At 32.6% G+C, this 16,720-nt stretch overlaps 3 protein-coding genes across 6 annotated transcripts; 1 reads left to right on the plus strand and 2 right to left on the minus strand.

Moving 5' to 3' along the window:
• Positions 1 to 345: 345 nt before the first annotated feature.
• PEX22 (peroxin 22) lies at positions 346 to 4,665 on the plus strand. Of its 2 annotated transcripts, XM_011004913.1 has the most exons (8): positions 346 to 687; positions 1,278 to 1,517; positions 1,599 to 1,646; positions 2,268 to 2,432; positions 3,230 to 3,295; positions 4,077 to 4,178; positions 4,284 to 4,389; positions 4,480 to 4,665. In XM_011004913.1, the coding sequence occupies exons 1-7, from the start codon at positions 586 to 588 to the stop codon at positions 4,386 to 4,388; spliced, it is 828 nt and encodes a 275-aa protein (XP_011003215.1). In that variant the 5' UTR covers positions 346 to 585; the 3' UTR covers position 4,389; positions 4,480 to 4,665. The 2 variants fall into 2 exon arrangements, with proteins under 2 accessions (XP_011003215.1, XP_011003214.1); XM_011004912.1 differs by having other exon boundaries at positions 4,284 to 4,653.
• A 418-nt stretch (positions 4,666 to 5,083) lies between these two features.
• Positions 5,084 to 6,976, minus strand: CYCP2;1 (cyclin p2;1). The gene is made up of 2 exons (XM_011004911.1): positions 6,398 to 6,976; positions 5,084 to 5,774 (listed from the first exon to the last, which is right to left on the minus strand). The coding sequence occupies exons 1-2, from the start codon at positions 6,814 to 6,816 to the stop codon at positions 5,501 to 5,503; spliced, it is 693 nt and encodes a 230-aa protein (XP_011003213.1). The 5' UTR covers positions 6,817 to 6,976; the 3' UTR covers positions 5,084 to 5,500.
• Positions 6,977 to 8,674: 1,698 nt separating this feature from the next.
• On the minus strand, positions 8,675 to 14,942 carry LOC105110015 (SPX and EXS domain-containing protein 1-like). Of its 3 annotated transcripts, none has more exons than XM_011004909.1 (14): positions 14,855 to 14,942; positions 14,127 to 14,235; positions 13,865 to 13,995; positions 13,736 to 13,774; positions 13,553 to 13,645; positions 13,342 to 13,458; positions 12,863 to 12,958; positions 11,832 to 11,945; positions 11,331 to 11,384; positions 10,810 to 10,857; positions 10,376 to 10,526; positions 10,033 to 10,198; positions 9,381 to 9,450; positions 8,675 to 9,120 (listed from the first exon to the last, which is right to left on the minus strand). In XM_011004909.1, exons 2-14 carry the CDS (start codon positions 14,206 to 14,208, stop codon positions 8,869 to 8,871), a joined length of 1,413 nt encoding a protein of 470 aa, XP_011003211.1. In that variant the 5' UTR covers positions 14,209 to 14,235; positions 14,855 to 14,942; the 3' UTR covers positions 8,675 to 8,868. The 3 variants fall into 3 exon arrangements, with proteins under 3 accessions (XP_011003211.1, XP_011003212.1, XP_011003209.1); XM_011004910.1 differs by lacking the exon at positions 14,855 to 14,942 and adding an exon at positions 14,642 to 14,724 and having other exon boundaries at positions 14,154 to 14,235; XM_011004907.1 differs by lacking the exon at positions 14,855 to 14,942 and adding an exon at positions 14,642 to 14,724.
• Between the last annotated feature and the right edge of the window lie 1,778 nt (positions 14,943 to 16,720).

Consider the following 16,720-nt stretch of genomic DNA (forward strand, 5'->3'; position numbering starts at 1 on the left):
TGATTTAATTTTTACTTCTTCTATTTATATTTAATTTCAAATAAGAACTCAATTTTTTATATAATAAAATTTCTAGATAAATCAACGTACTTAATGGTTAAATTAAGATATATATCAAAATAATATTAGCGGTTATATATATATATAGCAACCAAACGACTACATAATCATCATTTTGATCGTTTACTCCAAATTTACTGATGCATTCACGATAAATATCTTATCGCAAGCTTTCTTCTTCGAATTCAATTCAGTGTAGTTAGGGCATAAATTTGTAACAATTTATAGTTTTAGGGGACTAATTTGTAGCAACCCTAAAGTTTTTTTTAGCAAAAAAAAAAACAAAAAGGTTAATAAAGAAACAAAACGCATCGACTCTGTCTCTCTCGTTGACGCAGAGCAGAAGCTTTAGCACGGCGAAAGCCAGCCAAGCCCGAGAGAGAAGAAACCCAATAATCGTTAAAAAGACTCTTTCTGCTTCGAGTCCTCTGCTTGACTAAACGACACGTCGCTTTTACCTTCCTCTATACCCTTTCTTCTGCATATATTCTTAGTAGATTTTGAGAGGTTCGATTTTGTTTGGGAATGGCAACGGAGACATCAAAAGACGAATTATTGCAGCTAATCAAGCGATTTAGTGCTTATTTAACTGTCAAGATCTCAAATCTCTTCTCTTTTAATACCCTGGTAGGTCTTTCAGTCCCCTTTTTTTTTCCTTTTTTTTCAGTTTTTGGCTTCGATCTGATTGAGATTTTTCTTCTTCTGATTAATGGGTTTTCAGGGTTTAGTGTATTTGTAAATGTAACTGAAATCGTGGGATGTGGTTTGATTGTTGAAAATATTGATAATTAATGGCGTGTGATTTTAGGGTAATTTAATTAATTCTTGGTTTAAATAGGGTAAAGATTGAAGCTTTTGGTTGTAGTAGGGGTGGAGTTTTGTTGAATTTAATAATTTTTTCTTGCTTAAAAAGGGTTTTTTTTCTTTTTCTTTTTTGTTCAATTGTTTCTAATGAGTTGATTGGTTTAATTTGTAGTTCTTTTCATTTTTAATTTTTCCTCTTGTTGGGATTTTTTTTCTATTCTCATTTGTTCTTACTTTTGAGATAATGTTGAAGATTTAAGGATGTTATTGTGAAAATTTTACTTGAAGTATTGAAATTTCATCAAATGTGTATTAACATAGGGATTATTTCTTATTTTAAGAAAATAGAAAAATTAAAAGAATAGTTTTATTTGTGGTATTGAAGTACTCACACGGGATATATCTGGTATCAGGATTCACGATCAGTTGGGGCTGTTGCGGGGCTTGCTGTTGCGATAGTCTTTACATGGAGGTTGTTGAGGTCAAATAGTGGACCTCAAAGAAGGCAGCCGAAACAACAACCTCCTACGACTAGTAGTTCTGTTGTGACTACTCAACCCAACGCATTGTCGATACCTTCTGGGGGTGTTTGTTCATCTTCCGAGGATTTGAGAGTGCAAAATGTTGTTGATGAGTTCTTTCAACCAGTAAAAGTAAGAAACCAATTGTTAAATTGTGTTTTTTTATGTAGACTTTTGTTTATTCTTATTAATGCTTTTCCTTTTGCTTTTCAGCCAACTTTGGCGCAAATTGTTAGGCAAAAATTGAGTGAAGGAAGAAAGGTAAATCCAATCTTAGAACACTAAGCATTATTATGACTGTGCTCTCCATTTGTTAGCTCCTTTGTTTTCGTATCTCATTAAAATTGTTTTGGAAAGTTTTATTTGTCCAGTCTATGTGCATTGACATCGAAGTTTAATTCATGCACTTTGTTTATTTGTGTTAAGTATCCTCTCATTTAGATCATGGGTGGAGTTTTAATTTCCTATATAAAAAAAGTTCCTTTAACTAAACATAAATTTTGACCTTTTCAGCTATGAGCCATAGCCAAAATGCAAATTCCTAGAACTTATATGAACAACTTTGTTATAGGTATTTGAGTTTTGTTCCTTGCATGTATATGCCATTTGCCTCAAGTTGTCTTCCAGCACTTGTTATTTGTATTTTTTCATGCTTCTTGAACTTTTCATTACTTGTTTTGTTGCTATAAATGCCCATGCATGTAAATTTTTTGAATGAATTCTCTCTCAGTTCTAGTCCAGTTTTCAATTGTTTACTTCTAATACATGCTATAAGTTTTAGGATTTTGCTAGTTATAATGCAACAAGAAGACAAATTAAGTTGTCTAATAAAGAAAGCCATTTCCCTCAATGTTTCATGTTCTGATGACTTGTTTCGTGTAGGTCACATGTCGTTTATTTGAGGTAATCCTTGAGGAAAGCAGTCCAGAGGAGCTTCAGATTGTGAGTCAAGCAACTGTGAGGTCCTCTGTGCTGGAAGTGCTGTTAGAAATCACAAAATTTTGTGATCTTTATCTCATGGAAAGAGTTCTTGATGATGAGAGCGAAGTACGTACAAACTTCATGGAGAACAGTCTTTTATCATCATTCTCATTTATTGCAAAATACCATTATTTTTGTTGATATTTGTGTTTCATGGTACTAGCAAGCAGGGTTTTATGTGCATATTTTGCATGCCCTTGTACACGTGACTAGCATGTGGTTGTCATTCAGTCTAAATTTTTCTAACACAGAATTGATGAGACTTAATATTTCTGACTTAGTTATAATGAAGTTGGATGCTTCAGTTGGGTTAGTTGTCCTAAACTTATCTGTGTGGCTATATCAGCATGGTTGAAGTTATTTTCTGTGATGTTTTGTATGTTTTTGCTCCATCGTATTTGATTTATATATTTCTTTGAGTTGATTCAAACATTCAATTTGGATAGTCTTCAACTTTTATCCTTTTTTTTTAATGGTTTATCATTGATCTATATTTAGTTTCCCATTGGCTCTATTTGTCTTAACTTACTGTATATAATTTTAGATTTGGTGGAAAATAATTACAAAAATTTTTAAGGAACCTGTCAAGGATATAGATGCTATCCAGAAATGAGATGTCCCTGTTACTTCTATGACTGTTAGATGTACTTTAACCTGATCTATGCTCCTCTATTACGTTATTCACATTCCTTTTCATCTCCACATTAACTTATCAACAGTTTACTATTCTAATTTGAGGATGCGCACTAGTTGGCCAACTCAGTGTTTGCCTTCTATCAATGTTATTTTGCTTTTGCAATTGTCAGTTATTTATGGAATAAATGGTTTCCGCTGTGAATTACATCTTGAACTATTTTCCACAGCAAAAGATTCTTGCAGCTTTGGAAAATGCAGGAGTTTTCACTTCTGGTGGTTTGGTCAAAGACAAGGTAATTAGAAATGCTTTCAGAATAATATGGTTTCTGTGGTAGCTAATGAGTGAAATTTCCTCTTGTGGAATTGTTACACATGCAATACAGTTGTTTTGTACTGGCTGTTACATCATAACAATTTTTCTGGTATATATTAGGTGTCTGTTTCCTGGCATTCCTTTATATAAGTTGAATTTCAACTTATTTATGATTTTTCATAGCATATCAAGACAGCATGCATGATTATGTTGGCTGCAAGAATCCTACCGAACCTTTTATGAAGGGAGTAGGGAAGATGTTGAATTTCATGAAATTATGCTTTTTTAACTCCTGATAAATTTTGAAGACTCGTCAACTTTCCAAGATCACCTAAGAAAGAGTGTGGCTAATAAGCTCTAATAATATGACAAATATCCCTTCTATATCTATAACGTTTTATACTCTCGCAAATATTTGATAATCATTAAGAAGAAGCTGGACTTGCTCAACTAGCCAACAAGTATGGAATTATGGTGGTGTAAAAACACGAGGAGAATTTGTCATGTCTGAAAGGTATTCATTTATATTTATTTGTTTATTGATGTAATCTGGAGACTCGGGGCACCTCTGGTCCATTGTAATCCAATTTGTAACATATTCATGAATACATTATGAATGCTGTTTGATTTCTACCTGTGTTCAAAATATAACACCTGAATATTCTGCTGAGTTTTTAATATTACCATTTGATGTTTTTTTTTTCCATCTTTTAATTGTCTTTTGTTCTGTTTGTCTTAATTTCTGTAAAATGCATCTGCAGGTTCTCTTTTGTAGCACAGAAACTGGACGGTCATCTTTTGTTCGACAACTAGAGCCAGATTGGCATATTGACACTAATCCTGAAATCCTTTTTCAGTTAGCTGTATGCTTCCTTCACATGCCACGTTTTGAATTCGTCTTTGAAATATTTTTTATTAAACACCATCTGAGTTCCTTTTTTTCTTTTTTATCTTTTTTGTTGTGGCAGAGAATTATCAAAAATCAGCTTCATGTTTCTCCTACTAGAATTGAACGGACGGCTTCAAATGTGTTCAGTTCTCCATCCTTGGAAAAGTTCTTCGGATGCATATGATGTATCGACCCATAAAACTTGAAAATAGAATTTATAAGTCAAAATAGTTTGTTCTTCCTGTTCCGACTGATTACAGCTAAACGTTTTTCAGGCAATCTTTCCTGGTTGCCGGTCTTCTGATGAAAGGCTGTCATGCCATGTATTCCACCGCTATTTCAAGCTCAAAGCTTTATTTGTTTGAAATTTTATGCACTAGGCTGGTCACGTTTGAACTCTCCCAACTTGATATTTCACATATGGATATCAATCAAGAACGTTTTATAAATGGACTCCTGAATTTTGTGGAGATTCAACAAACAATCAATATTTTCACGATCAATAATAATGGATTTTCAGGTGTTCACTTGCGATTCCCTTGCCTCATTGCCCTTTGTTATTCAGTGAGATTATTGAAAATAATCTTCATTTATTCATTCCAGAGATGAAATAAACAGAATTACATGTAATATTAGTTGTGTTCAATAATTCAATCGGTTGTCTGCCTCTTCATGCTTCATCTTTTAATCATTCCAAGTTAAAGGCACATTTTAGCCAAGATGGCTTCATAACCTCGAGTATTATTGCCCTTGTCACGTTAAGAAAACACCCCTTCACATTCATGTGAGGTAAACATCAGCTGGGAATTGGATAGATTTATTACAACATGCAAGCTGCTTTTCGGGAGGTGTCTGTATCAGCAAGCCATCAAATTGATAGAATTCTCCAGATTCTGCAAATCCCATTGACTTGCTAATTGTTAAGCATTTGCATGTGCATGGTTGGGATATTTGATATCACAGCTTTGAAAGTTGAAATTGACTGATTTGCAATCTTCATTCTCTCCTTGGAGATCAAGTCAGAAAGGCAATTTGCCCCTAAATTATTCCCTTCTTTTCCCACACATGACTCTCTGGTTGGGCCATATAATCCGAAATCTGAGCAATGGAGAGGTGGAGGAAAATTAAGCAGAGAATCTTTGACCTCAGAACCAAGGGCCGAACCAGCTGTTTGAGCTTCGAGCATGTCAAGAACCAAAAATTGAAGAAACAAGAACGTAGTTCATGATAAAGTGTGCCCAAAGTTACAAGAATTACTAAGCCAATGAAAAGAAAATGTAGACATAGCAACTCAGGTCAGTCCATTCCTTGAGGGGGTGAAGAACTTTGAGTATCTTCAACTGATAACTCTGTAACATCATCAACAGCATTGGAGACGATGGCCCTTTCAATTCTCTGTGATGCACCATTTATCATCATCTCTTTCTCCAAGTGCGAGCAATAGCTTTCAAAGACTCGAGAACTGACCACAAACCCAAAATCCAAGAGGAAAAGGAATTCCATTTCAAGCCTGTTCAATTCTGCATTGCTCACTCCTCCAACCCGTGCATAGAATGCGTTGTTATAGTGCCTGTAATGTTGCAGTTTACACAACAGACATGATTACATGCTTATCAAATGCTCTCATCATTTTCAAATATTGATCTAATCCATTGAACTTTGTCACAGCCTTTAGTAAATGTAATAAATCTGGTGGTGGAAGTGCCAATACAGGTATAGAAATGATCGGATTCTTCCAACTCTATTTATATAAGCAATTTTTTAAAAAAAAAGAACCGAAAAACTGAGCATTTAAGAGAATTATTATCAATTCAGCTAATATCATTGGTAGTCAATATTATTCAAAAGTTTTTCTTTTTCTTAAAAAAAAAAGAAAAAGAAAAGGAAAGAAAATCGAAGCCTTCGACAATAAACTTCTAATACTTAAATTGTTAAGTTTGTTAAGTCATAAGATAATGTGATTGTTTGATCATGAAAATAGACTCTTAATCATTCTAACAAAAAACGAATTCTTAATTTGAATCTCGAAAATAGTAAAGACGGAATTTAGAAATTAAAAGAAGTTAGTATCAAATCTATCGGGCCTTGATTTCAAGAAAAAAGAAATAAATATAACAAGGAATAAAGCTCAGAGAACAAACACGCACACAAGAACATAGAGAGATGTAGTCGATTGAAAGAGAGAATACTCACACATCATCCAGCATCTTAGAAGCAACCATGACACTTGTAACAAGCAACCTATGTACATTCAGTGAAATCACAAGCGAGTCGGGATGCTTATGTGTCAGCCTGTCTATATAAACATATCCGACCACAAAACACGATGGGCTGCAGCTTGTGTACTTGTAAAGTCTCTCCAAGTACTTTACGATGCTTATGTTAGGAGCCCTCACACCATGGAACACATTCAAGCTCTTCCCAACCCTAGCCAAACCAGAGCTCACCCCGTCTAGCTTCTTATCCATGTCATCCACAAGCTTGTCATTTCTAGCCACTAGCTTCTCTATCACATGAGATAATATGGTTAGGACTCTTGGTGTTGTTGACTCAGACGGGCTCGGCTCTGACTGCCGGCTGAGGTTGCTGGTGAGGTCGCCAGAGCCTAACATTTGAATAGAGTTGTTGGAGCATTTTTGGGGGGTTTATCTAGCCTGTGAGTTGGAGGGCTGTCGACACGTGGACGTTGACGACGGGTCCAGTGCGAGGCGATGGGATTTGATGAAGTAGAAAAGATGGAGGTATCTGAGAAATGAATGGTGGGATGTGGGAATGAAGCTGGTGTGGATTGGGTGGTAGGGTAAAGGGGTCCCCAGGTGAATGACAGAAAAAGAAGATGGACCTTACATGGACAGTAACGATTCATGAAACAAGTGGGTCACCTTGCCTGGCCTTAAACACAAAGCACAAGTAAGTTAGACTGTCACGAGCAAATCCCCTTTGTCTACCTGCAATGACGGCTTACCAGAATCTCGGGCTTCGGAGCTGACGATTCTTTTTTTTTTAAAAAAAAAATTCAGATTCCAAGATTTTTTTTTTAATCATTGTAATTAAGCATGAAAATTAAAAAATATATTGTTTTGAATTTTTTAAATATTATTTTTTCTATCAATATATTTTTTATTTTTCTAAGCCTCCGCAGTTTTTTAAATGAAGAATTGTTTTTGTTTTAAAAAAATCGAAATAATATATAAAAAATACAAAATACAATAAAATTATGTTATAAATCTATCCAGACTTTCTAATAATAAAAAACCAATTCCAATTGATTTTTTTTTTTATAAATAATCTACTGTTATTGTTAATGTTATTATTTTTAAATTAAATATATAATAATTCAAAATTAATTATTAAAATTAAAATTTATAATAGTATTTAAAACTATATAAAAAAAGGTAAATAAATATATGAAATGTTTTATTGTATCTATAGATAATTTTCAAAAGGTAAATAAATATATTAAATGTTTTATTGTATCTATAGATAATTTTTTAGCGAACATTTTCATGTTAAAAACTGTCATATAAGTGTTTTTTTATATCATGTCAACGGAAATTTTAATGATAAACACTGTCAAATAAGCAAGTGGTTTAACCTTGGAGGGATAACTTTTTTTTTATTTGTGATATTAATCCTAAAAAAAGAAATTCATTTTTTCGAGTTCTACCGGATCAACATCTTAATCAAGTTAACTCTTCAAAAATAATTAAATATATTAAGATGCTCCGTAAAAAATACCCTAACTGTTTTAGCATACCCCAATTCTTTTAATGGTGGAGGTTAATTAGCTAGTCAGTTCTACACCAGGAGCTAACTTGAAAAACACCCTTGGCGGGCAAATCACCAAGTCCATTATTTTTATCGAAACATGACATGATTTGAATTAGGTCAATCATGTTATTAAAAATCAGATCAACTAGATTTAATCAATATCAATATCCTATTTAGTTAAATTCAAAACCCAACTTGGATTAGTTTCCAAGTCCTATGATTTTTAAAGTCTAAGAACCATGGATAAAGCAATTCACCTCTACTATCTTTTAGCACATGCATGAATGATAAAACAGGACATCAATTTTAGTCCCATTCTGTCCACTTCCAGCTCATCTGCTCACAAAACACAACCTTATAAAATATTTTGACTCCCCTTCCTGAAATCCAATTTGTTTCGTGTATGGGAGGAGCAAATATCATTTGGGAATTGACAGGTAATTCTGATCCTTCCAAGGCAAATAAGCAATCTTCAGAACACTGTTAGTGCTCAGTCACCCAATGACTCTATCCTACGAGAACTCAGCAGAAATTCATAGACGACAACATTGGTTGTACGAGGAAATGCTGGCTATGTACCGCAGAATCCATGGTGTACCAGAGGGGTTTCCGATTTGAAACCGAGAACTGGAAAGAGTTGCATCATTTTTCTACCAACACCATCAAATAGAAAAGCTATGCGCTATAATGACAAAGTAATTGATGAATGATATATACTCCTAAATTGTGTATCTTTGAATAACCTATTCCTTTTTTTAACAAAAAAATTGAACGATCATATAGACTGAAACTAAGAGTGGAATGGATAAACCTTTTCCAGCAAAAGACGAGGTTGCTGTTTAAAACTGTAGATCATGCTGCTTGCAAGAAGTAAGCAACTAAGCATTTGTTATCTACACATTATGGTTGCTGGGTGCAAGTAATTTATCTTCCTCAGATGAGATCTCCGAAAGTTGAAGATTTGACTTGGAATTCATTTTAGTCCATTCATTTTCGACGCGGAAGAAAACCCATTGGAATCGGCGAATCATCTCTAAGGCAGTGATTGTGAACACTGTAAGGTAATTGTGCCGAAGATGCGCAGACAGTTTGTAAGTCCATGCCAAACGCAGAATGAAATTGCTTCCTATCACCCAAAAATAAACCTGCAACTCCAAATTTATACAGTAAGATGACAGAACAAGAACGACTAGGAAAGATAATGGGAAGACTATGGTGAAAACAAATGGTCACTCAGTTAATATGAGATGTCAATGGGTAAATGGTTGTCTTGTTGCCCATGAATAATTGGATCTAGGTGTTGAACAAACAGGCCAAAAGTATCAGAGACAGTTTAACTAAACCCAGCAAGACAACCATAATCCTAAAATAACTGCTGTGAATAGGAGTGCTGTAGAATTCTTACCCATTTCCGTCCATGCAATAGGTGTGAACAGAGACTCGGTTTGTTAAATTTGAAAATCCGGGTGAAGCAGCTGGCAAAAGAAAAGGAAACTCAATATCAGGCCTATCAGTCAATATTTTTTATGAGGTAAAAAAGCTTAAAAATAAACATGGTTTCAGTAGCAGATCATATTTACAAAATGATGCCAAACAAACAAACGAATTAACATCATTAGTACAGTAAAAACATTTGTAAAAAAATAGAGAAAAAAAATCCATAAGTTAAATAACTGTCCTTCAATTATCCTCTGAAACTACAGTTATAACTCCAATTTCAAAGTCAAGGGTTCATGAAATCCTGTTCTTTTATTAGTAATAGTACAAAAGGCAAGCTGTAGAAAAGGATGTGTCATAGTTCAAAGTTTCTACATGCTGCTTTGAATGCAAAGCAAAGCCAGTAAAATCACTGAGAAGACAAGGAAGCCAACCATTAATACAATTCAAAACACAGAGAAGAAACTGGATCTCTGGGATGTTTTAGAATGTCAGGGTGAGTTGATTCTCAATAAGTGAGACCAACGGTAATGGCATTTTTGAGTAATCTAATTTGAAGATCACTTGCAAGTAACTTTTCAGATTGTAATTGAGAAACAGTACAATAGCAATCATCATACCTCAAGTCCCAATCCCTGGTCACATCCCAGTAGAACGAATATAATGAATTTAAGACACCTGAGAGAAGCCACAGTGGCCTATAGAAGTTCGTCCAACTATCTGGAAGGACATGGTATTTAAGGGCTGAAAGAAAAATCACTGGTACTGCAGTTGAATATTTTAAAGCTGAAACAGCAAGTAAATAAAGTTAATACAGTATTGCACCAAACAACATGCCTTGTATGAAGTCCAAAAGAAGAAGGAAAAAATAATACCATATAGAATTGTTAGCCTGAATACCAAATAATAAACTAGCACATAGATATTGGAGGTTAATGAAAAGAAATTTCAAAGTAAATTCACCATTAAAAAGAGCTGTTTTCTCCTTAGTATCCTTGTACTGTCGAAGACACTGAAATAATCGGAAAATGTAAGGCAAAACTAGAATTATAGGGATCCCAATGGAGTGGCTGCCACAAACAGAGTCAGCTTCAAACCATGCTATGGTGGCAACCTGCACACAAAATATCTTGCAATAAGCCTCATAGATTTGTAGCAAACCAGATTCATACAGGAAGTGTCATTCATAATAACACTGAGAGGATAGAAACTGCTGGAAGTTAAATTTGCTGGTTAGGCTAGGCAGTTCAAATTATTAGCTTGAAATGTGAGCTAAAAGAAATGCACAAAGTCCTGTAAGATTAAAAAAAAAAAAAAAAGTTCCATAAAACCATGAAGACATCATTTTAAATTGAATCTGGTAGCAAACAAGGCTAGGAAAGGAGCAATACACTAACCTGGCGATGGACCATACGACAAACTGAGCGCTCCAGATCTGAGAATACCTGCACAAAGTTGGTATTTATAAGAATATCAAGAAAGTATAGGAATTCAACAAGCATCAAGAAACCATTTCCTCATCTGTCACTCTGAATACAAATATTGGTTACAACTATATCATATTCTCTTCCATATTTCTTTGGAATAATATGACAAAGGAATGTGCAAGCCTGACAAAGTGGATGATGCATTGATGATCACCACGTTTTTTATTCCAGAAAGGGAAAAAATTGAATTCATCAAGTATAATGTGCCTAACACAGATAGCATAGTGCAATCCAATTACACACTTTATCAGCTGGTTCAAAGCTTATTCTCCAGCAATATGGAATCCTTGCACATTGCAGATAAACCCACATTAAATAGAAGGGTTTTAAAAATTGCAATCATCAACCATTTTCAAATGAAGTCCCAAACTCTCTTATCTGGGAATTGACCACAGAAGGCCACATCAACAATAAGAGAAAACAAAGCATACCTTTGACATGGAGGTCAAAATATCAGCTAAGAAGAAGTCAGAAAATGTAATAGCCTGTAACAACAGCAGAGACAAAAAAGGGGTGTAAATATCAAGAATTCAATAAAGACAATTTGAACTGCAGCTGCAATTACACAGTACATTTCTCTCCCAGACCAATGAGTCAATTGTCCAATAGTGCTCGCTCTGGGTTCCTCCAAGAAAGATTATGATGGGTAGGAATTACAGGGCTAATGGAATTCTGGTATAATAAAGTAGTTGCTACAAACTATTAACAAGAATCCATTGAGTTCAGACCAATTAAATTAAAAAAATCAGACAACATTTAGATTTTGTCAATGAGGTACAAGCCACCAAATTATTTGATACTTAGTCATGGAGCTTTTTAAGTCTAGATTTTTATATTAGAAGTCCACTCAAAAGATCAAAAGGTTGATAATTGGCATGAATTAACCGCAACAAGAATTAATGAGACAAGCCCCAAAATTTTTTTTAACTTGCCTGCAAAGGGAAAACTATCCGCCAAAGAGTCCTCAGCAAGTAGTAGCGGGATGACAAGTAAAAAATATCGAAGGGGAATATCAAGATCAAGGCAACAGCACAGTACAAGAAGACCTGTGATAACAGAGTACGTTAATTGATTGTATTTCCATTATAAATACCAGTGGTGATTAAAAAAAGATGAAGATTTAATGCTGACAATGCAGTATAGGATGGAATGACTTTACTTTTCAGTCATATAATCATGATATTCAGAATATTATATTCAAGAATATCATTTTTCTTGTCATCCAAACATTATTTTTTTGTACCAAATTATACTGTATGCTTTACTTTACAATTTCCAATTGAGGTTCAAATTTTGCAGCCCAGTAACTATTTTCCTAGTTCACGTATATAATCTTCAAAAACCAACATGTTTTGCATTATAATTCAGTAAACTCATCTCTTTCTCTATGCATAAGTGATTTCTTCTAGTTTGTTTTTTCAGGAAAGTAACTATTTTACAAGTTCAAATATATAATCTTCACTGTGTTTTGCAATACAATAGAACATGCTAAAACACTCATCCCTTGCTCTATACATAAGTGAATCATGGATAGTTCGGCATGTGATGACATGCAGGAGTAGGAGAGACCACTACCAGAGGACCACACTGATATAGATCTTCTAAACTGACAAACTTTCAATTGTTTATGATACTCGTACTTCCTAATTCCTATAGCAACTTCTCCAACTTGGTGACAAGCTTAAAAGTAATAAGGTCAACACAGATGAAATAGACATCGGGAAACCGATAATCACCTTAATAAATCTATTAAATGAATCTCATATTTTTTCTCAATAATGAATATCATCATCTATTTGAAATTCTAAACTTGTGCACTTAATTATTCATGTAGGAGAAACAGAAATCCTCTTGAAGCATGAACAAATCATTGCAAGGAGTAAGGAAATGAAAAAAGAACCCATAATAAATCACTAAGTGAACAAAAGAAATTGTCAGCAAAATATAAGATCATCTATTACACTGGTTGTGATGCAGCCAATGATACTTCTCCGTGAGAATATAGGTAAAGATATGCTGTCATGCTAATTGGGACAATGATGGTCATCCATGTGGCAACCTGCAATGAACAAAATGGCAAATTAACCTCAAAAGGTGCACATGAAAGCAATAAACATGGACTAGAAAACAAGTTCTGGATAAGAGAAAAGAAAAGGAGATGACAAACTACAAGGAAACAAAATTATCTCATCCTCTAAACAGGACATTTTGCTGCTCAAATATCACATCATGTGGCACAAAAGGCACTTTGATCATGTAGTGCTTGCTGAACATATATCCAATAGGTAACTGGAACCTAAATCACTAATCACAACAGGCTACACATGTTCCAACCTAAGATGTAAAAGATTAGCAATACCAAAAGGAAAAGAAAAAAAAAAAACACAACAAGGGGAAGAATAAGCTATGACAGATCTAATGCATCAGTTTTAAAATACAAACCTTCCATATTTCTCTGTGGGTAAGATGATTTTGGTCCAGATCAAAAATCTTGGCATAGCTGATGGTAGACTGTGCAAAAACCCACAAATTAACTCCCCAAAGCCACACCATCATAGTCTGCAAAACAAAAACCATACAAAAATTTCCTCACTGTAGAAATAACGAGATCAATATATTCTAATGTCAATAAAAAAAAAAGAAGGTAACTAACCACAAGAAGAAGAGGATTGTAATACAAAAATGCTTCGTAAAGAAAAAGGTCCCGCAAATTCACACTCATTCTCATACCAGAACCCCATCCAATCTACAAAATTCAAACATACACCAAAACATGAACTTGTAATCATAGGTAATAAACACCACTCATAAACAAATAGAAGAATATAAGTCTCACCTTGCAGCAAAAAAAACCCCAGAGAAAAAACAACAGTACCTATCCAAAACAATTAACCTCATTTAGCATTTTCAAACACCTCAATATAACAAAAAGAAAACAGATGGCCAAATAAGTAAGAACAGAAACCTTAAATCTCCATAATAATATCGGAGACGGCATTATAGCTGCAGTACTAATCGGTAAGCTAGGAATTTTCAAATCATTTGACTCTGTCGAATGTAACAAACCTTCCATTTCAGTGTTTCCCTGTTCACCATCTAACAAGTATTGCACAATACAATTATTGAATCAACAATCTTTTTTTTCCCCTAAAAAAACACACATTAAACTCAGCATTAATATCTAAAAGAGCATTCCAATAATAATCTTCTATTAATATTATTTCTACCAAGATCAAAGACGACAGGTCGGCTACCAGACTTCCTTAAGTGCGGACTTTTGCTAGGCGGAATCACTTGACCTCCAAACATAGATTTAATTGCTGATACTTTACAAACCTGCAATATATATACACACATACAAACACACAACAAATTTCATCTACTAAAATACAAACTAACAAAAATTAATTAATCCAATAATGCAGTTACTTAGTCATCAAAATCTAATGCTTAGAATTAAGTGAAATTGGATCTTAATTAATTTTTTAGTAAATATCAATACAAATAAGTATAAAAATAAGGGCAAAAAGTGAAATTATATATAGAAACTGAAATAATAAATAAATGAAGGTTAAGAAATCAACATTGCAGAATTTCATAGAGAAAACAAGATGAATTAATTAATTAGTTAAGAAGTTAATTCACTGAAGCAGACGCTGTAAGTCATTGAAGCTTAAGTTAAAATTAGAGTCAGAAATCGGATCTAAAATTAAAATAGAAAAGAAAAGGAAAATTTACTAACCTGGATTGTGTGATTAACAGTAACGGTAAGATTAAAGTGAAAATTTTGGATCGCGAGAATTTCACAGAGATACAGAGAGGGAGAGAGAGTTGATTAATTGATTAAAAATGTGATTAGAGGGAAAGATTTACTGAGAAACTTGAGAATAAGGTGGAGACTTGGATCTAAACTCAATTAGAGAAGGAAAAAATGGAGATCCAGAGATCGACTTACAGAGGAAGATAGTGATTATTGTTAATCAGATTGATGTTGGATTTGATCTTTGTGATTATGGAGATCGACGGGATGGGAAGAAATGCATTTATTTTGTTTTGTCTGTTTGGAGGGATTTTTTAGCGTACAAAACGAAGATGTTTTCTTCTAGGAAAGAATTTATTGTCATAATTGTTGGGAGAAAGCTTGTTCGGCTTAGGGTCATTATAAAGAACAGAAATAACGAGAACGTTTCAATTTGTGGTAGTGATGATTTTTAAATTGTTTTTTAATTATAAATATATAAAAATAATATTTTTATTTTTATTTTTATTTTTATCACTACATCAAAAAATTTTAAAAATTTTAATTTAAAATAAAAAATTAATGTATTTCAATTAAAAAGCATTTAAAAAAAATATTTGTATCATATTATCAAATACATATTTAACCTTGCTCAATTTAATTGATTGGTTTGAGAGATTTAGGATATAAAATCTAACCCGAAACCAATTAAATTCAGTTGACTCAATTGGATTTTTAAAAATTTAATTGATTCCAACAAAACTTGGTTCTAATCTAATTTTGGTCAATAACTTACCAAATAAATAATAAAATATTGTTATTTTAATAAAAATAATTTATCCAAATTAACTTGATGACTCAATAATATATATATATTAATGCATTTCAATTAAAAACATTTTTAAAAAAATATCACATTATCAAATACATATTTAACCTTACTCAATTTAATTGATTGGTTTGAGAGATTTAGGATATAAAATCTAACCCGAAACCAATTAAATTCAGTTGACTCAATTGGATTTTTAAAAATTTAATTGATTCCAACAAAACTTGGTTCTAATCTAATTTTGGTCAATAACTTACCAAATAAATAATAAAATATTGTTATTTTAATAAAAATAATTTATCCAAATTAACTTGATGACTCAATAATATATATATATTTGCTCAATTTGAGTCCAATAGTTATTATTCATTACCCAAGCAAAGTTTACATTAAGGATTTGTTTTTGATATGTTGAATAAATAAATATTTTAAGTTTTTCTTAGATCTTTAAGTTCTTGGTACATAATATTCATCAATCCTCTAATTTTGAGAGAAAAACAGAGCATGCTAATATTTCATCATCGCCATGTTTAAGTTTTGTCCAAATTCTACTATATTAATATTAGCATTATATAAGATTAGGTTGGATAAGAGTTTTTGTTTTTGCTCAATTTGAGTCCGATAATTATTATTCATTACCCGAGCAAAGTTTACATTAAGGATTTGTTTTTGATATGTTGAATAAATAGATATTTTATTTTTTTCTTAGATCTTTAAGTTCTTGGTACATAATATTCATCAATCCTCTAATTTTGAGAGAAAAACAGAGCATGCTAATATTTCATCATCGCCATGTTTAAGTTTTGTCCAAATTCTACTATATTAATATTAGCATTATATAAGATTAGGTTGGATAAGAGCACCAAAATGTTCAACTTTTTTAAAAAAAAACTCTTTTAAAAGAAAATTAATTAATTTTTATTATTTACTGGTTGAACTAGACAAAACAATGAATCAAAAAAAATTAATTCTTCATAAATCAAGAAATTGTAAACTTAAATTCAAACTCAGATTAAATTGAAAAAAAATAATTTTTATAACCTAAACATTTATTTTATAATAAACTTAAACTCATATTTATGCTCATGTCTAAAGCCCGAGCTCGAAGCATATATAGGCTTAAGCTTTAATTTTACTTTGTTTATTCTTTATTCCCTTTAAAAACTTTATGGTCTAACTTTTTACATTTTATACTCTAGATGGTTTTGAATTTTTTTAAAAATTTATTAACTAAAATTTATTTATAATTATTT

This window comes from Populus euphratica, unplaced genomic scaffold (genome assembly GCF_000495115.2).
Source record: "Populus euphratica unplaced genomic scaffold, PopEup_1.0 scaffold431.1, whole genome shotgun sequence".
Lineage (NCBI taxonomy): Eukaryota > Viridiplantae > Streptophyta > Magnoliopsida > Malpighiales > Salicaceae > Populus > Populus euphratica.

What these genes read in the sequence shown, in the direction of transcription:
- PEX22 (XM_011004913.1), top strand. Translation starts at nt 586, where the DNA reads ATGGCAACGGAGACATCAAAAGACGAATTATTGCAGCTAATCAAGCGA. An exon ending in AATTGAGTGAAGGAAGAAAG is followed by an intron (nt 1,647 to 2,267) that starts GTAAATCCAATC and finishes TGTTTCGTGTAG; the next exon opens with GTCACATGTCGTTTATTTGA. An exon ending in AAATCCTTTTTCAGTTAGCT is followed by an intron (nt 4,179 to 4,283) that starts GTATGCTTCCTT and finishes TTGTTGTGGCAG; the next exon opens with AGAATTATCAAAAATCAGCT.
- LOC105110015 (XM_011004909.1), bottom strand. Translation starts at nt 14,208, where the DNA reads ATGTTTGGAGGTCAAGTGATTCCGCCTAGCAAAAGTCCGCACTTAAGG. An exon ending in ACAATCCTCTTCTTCTTGTG is followed by an intron (nt 13,459 to 13,552) that starts GTTAGTTACCTT and finishes TTTGTTTTGCAG; the next exon opens with ACTATGATGGTGTGGCTTTG. An exon ending in TTTTGACCTCCATGTCAAAG is followed by an intron (nt 10,858 to 11,330) that starts GTATGCTTTGTT and finishes AACTTTGTGCAG; the next exon opens with GTATTCTCAGATCTGGAGCG.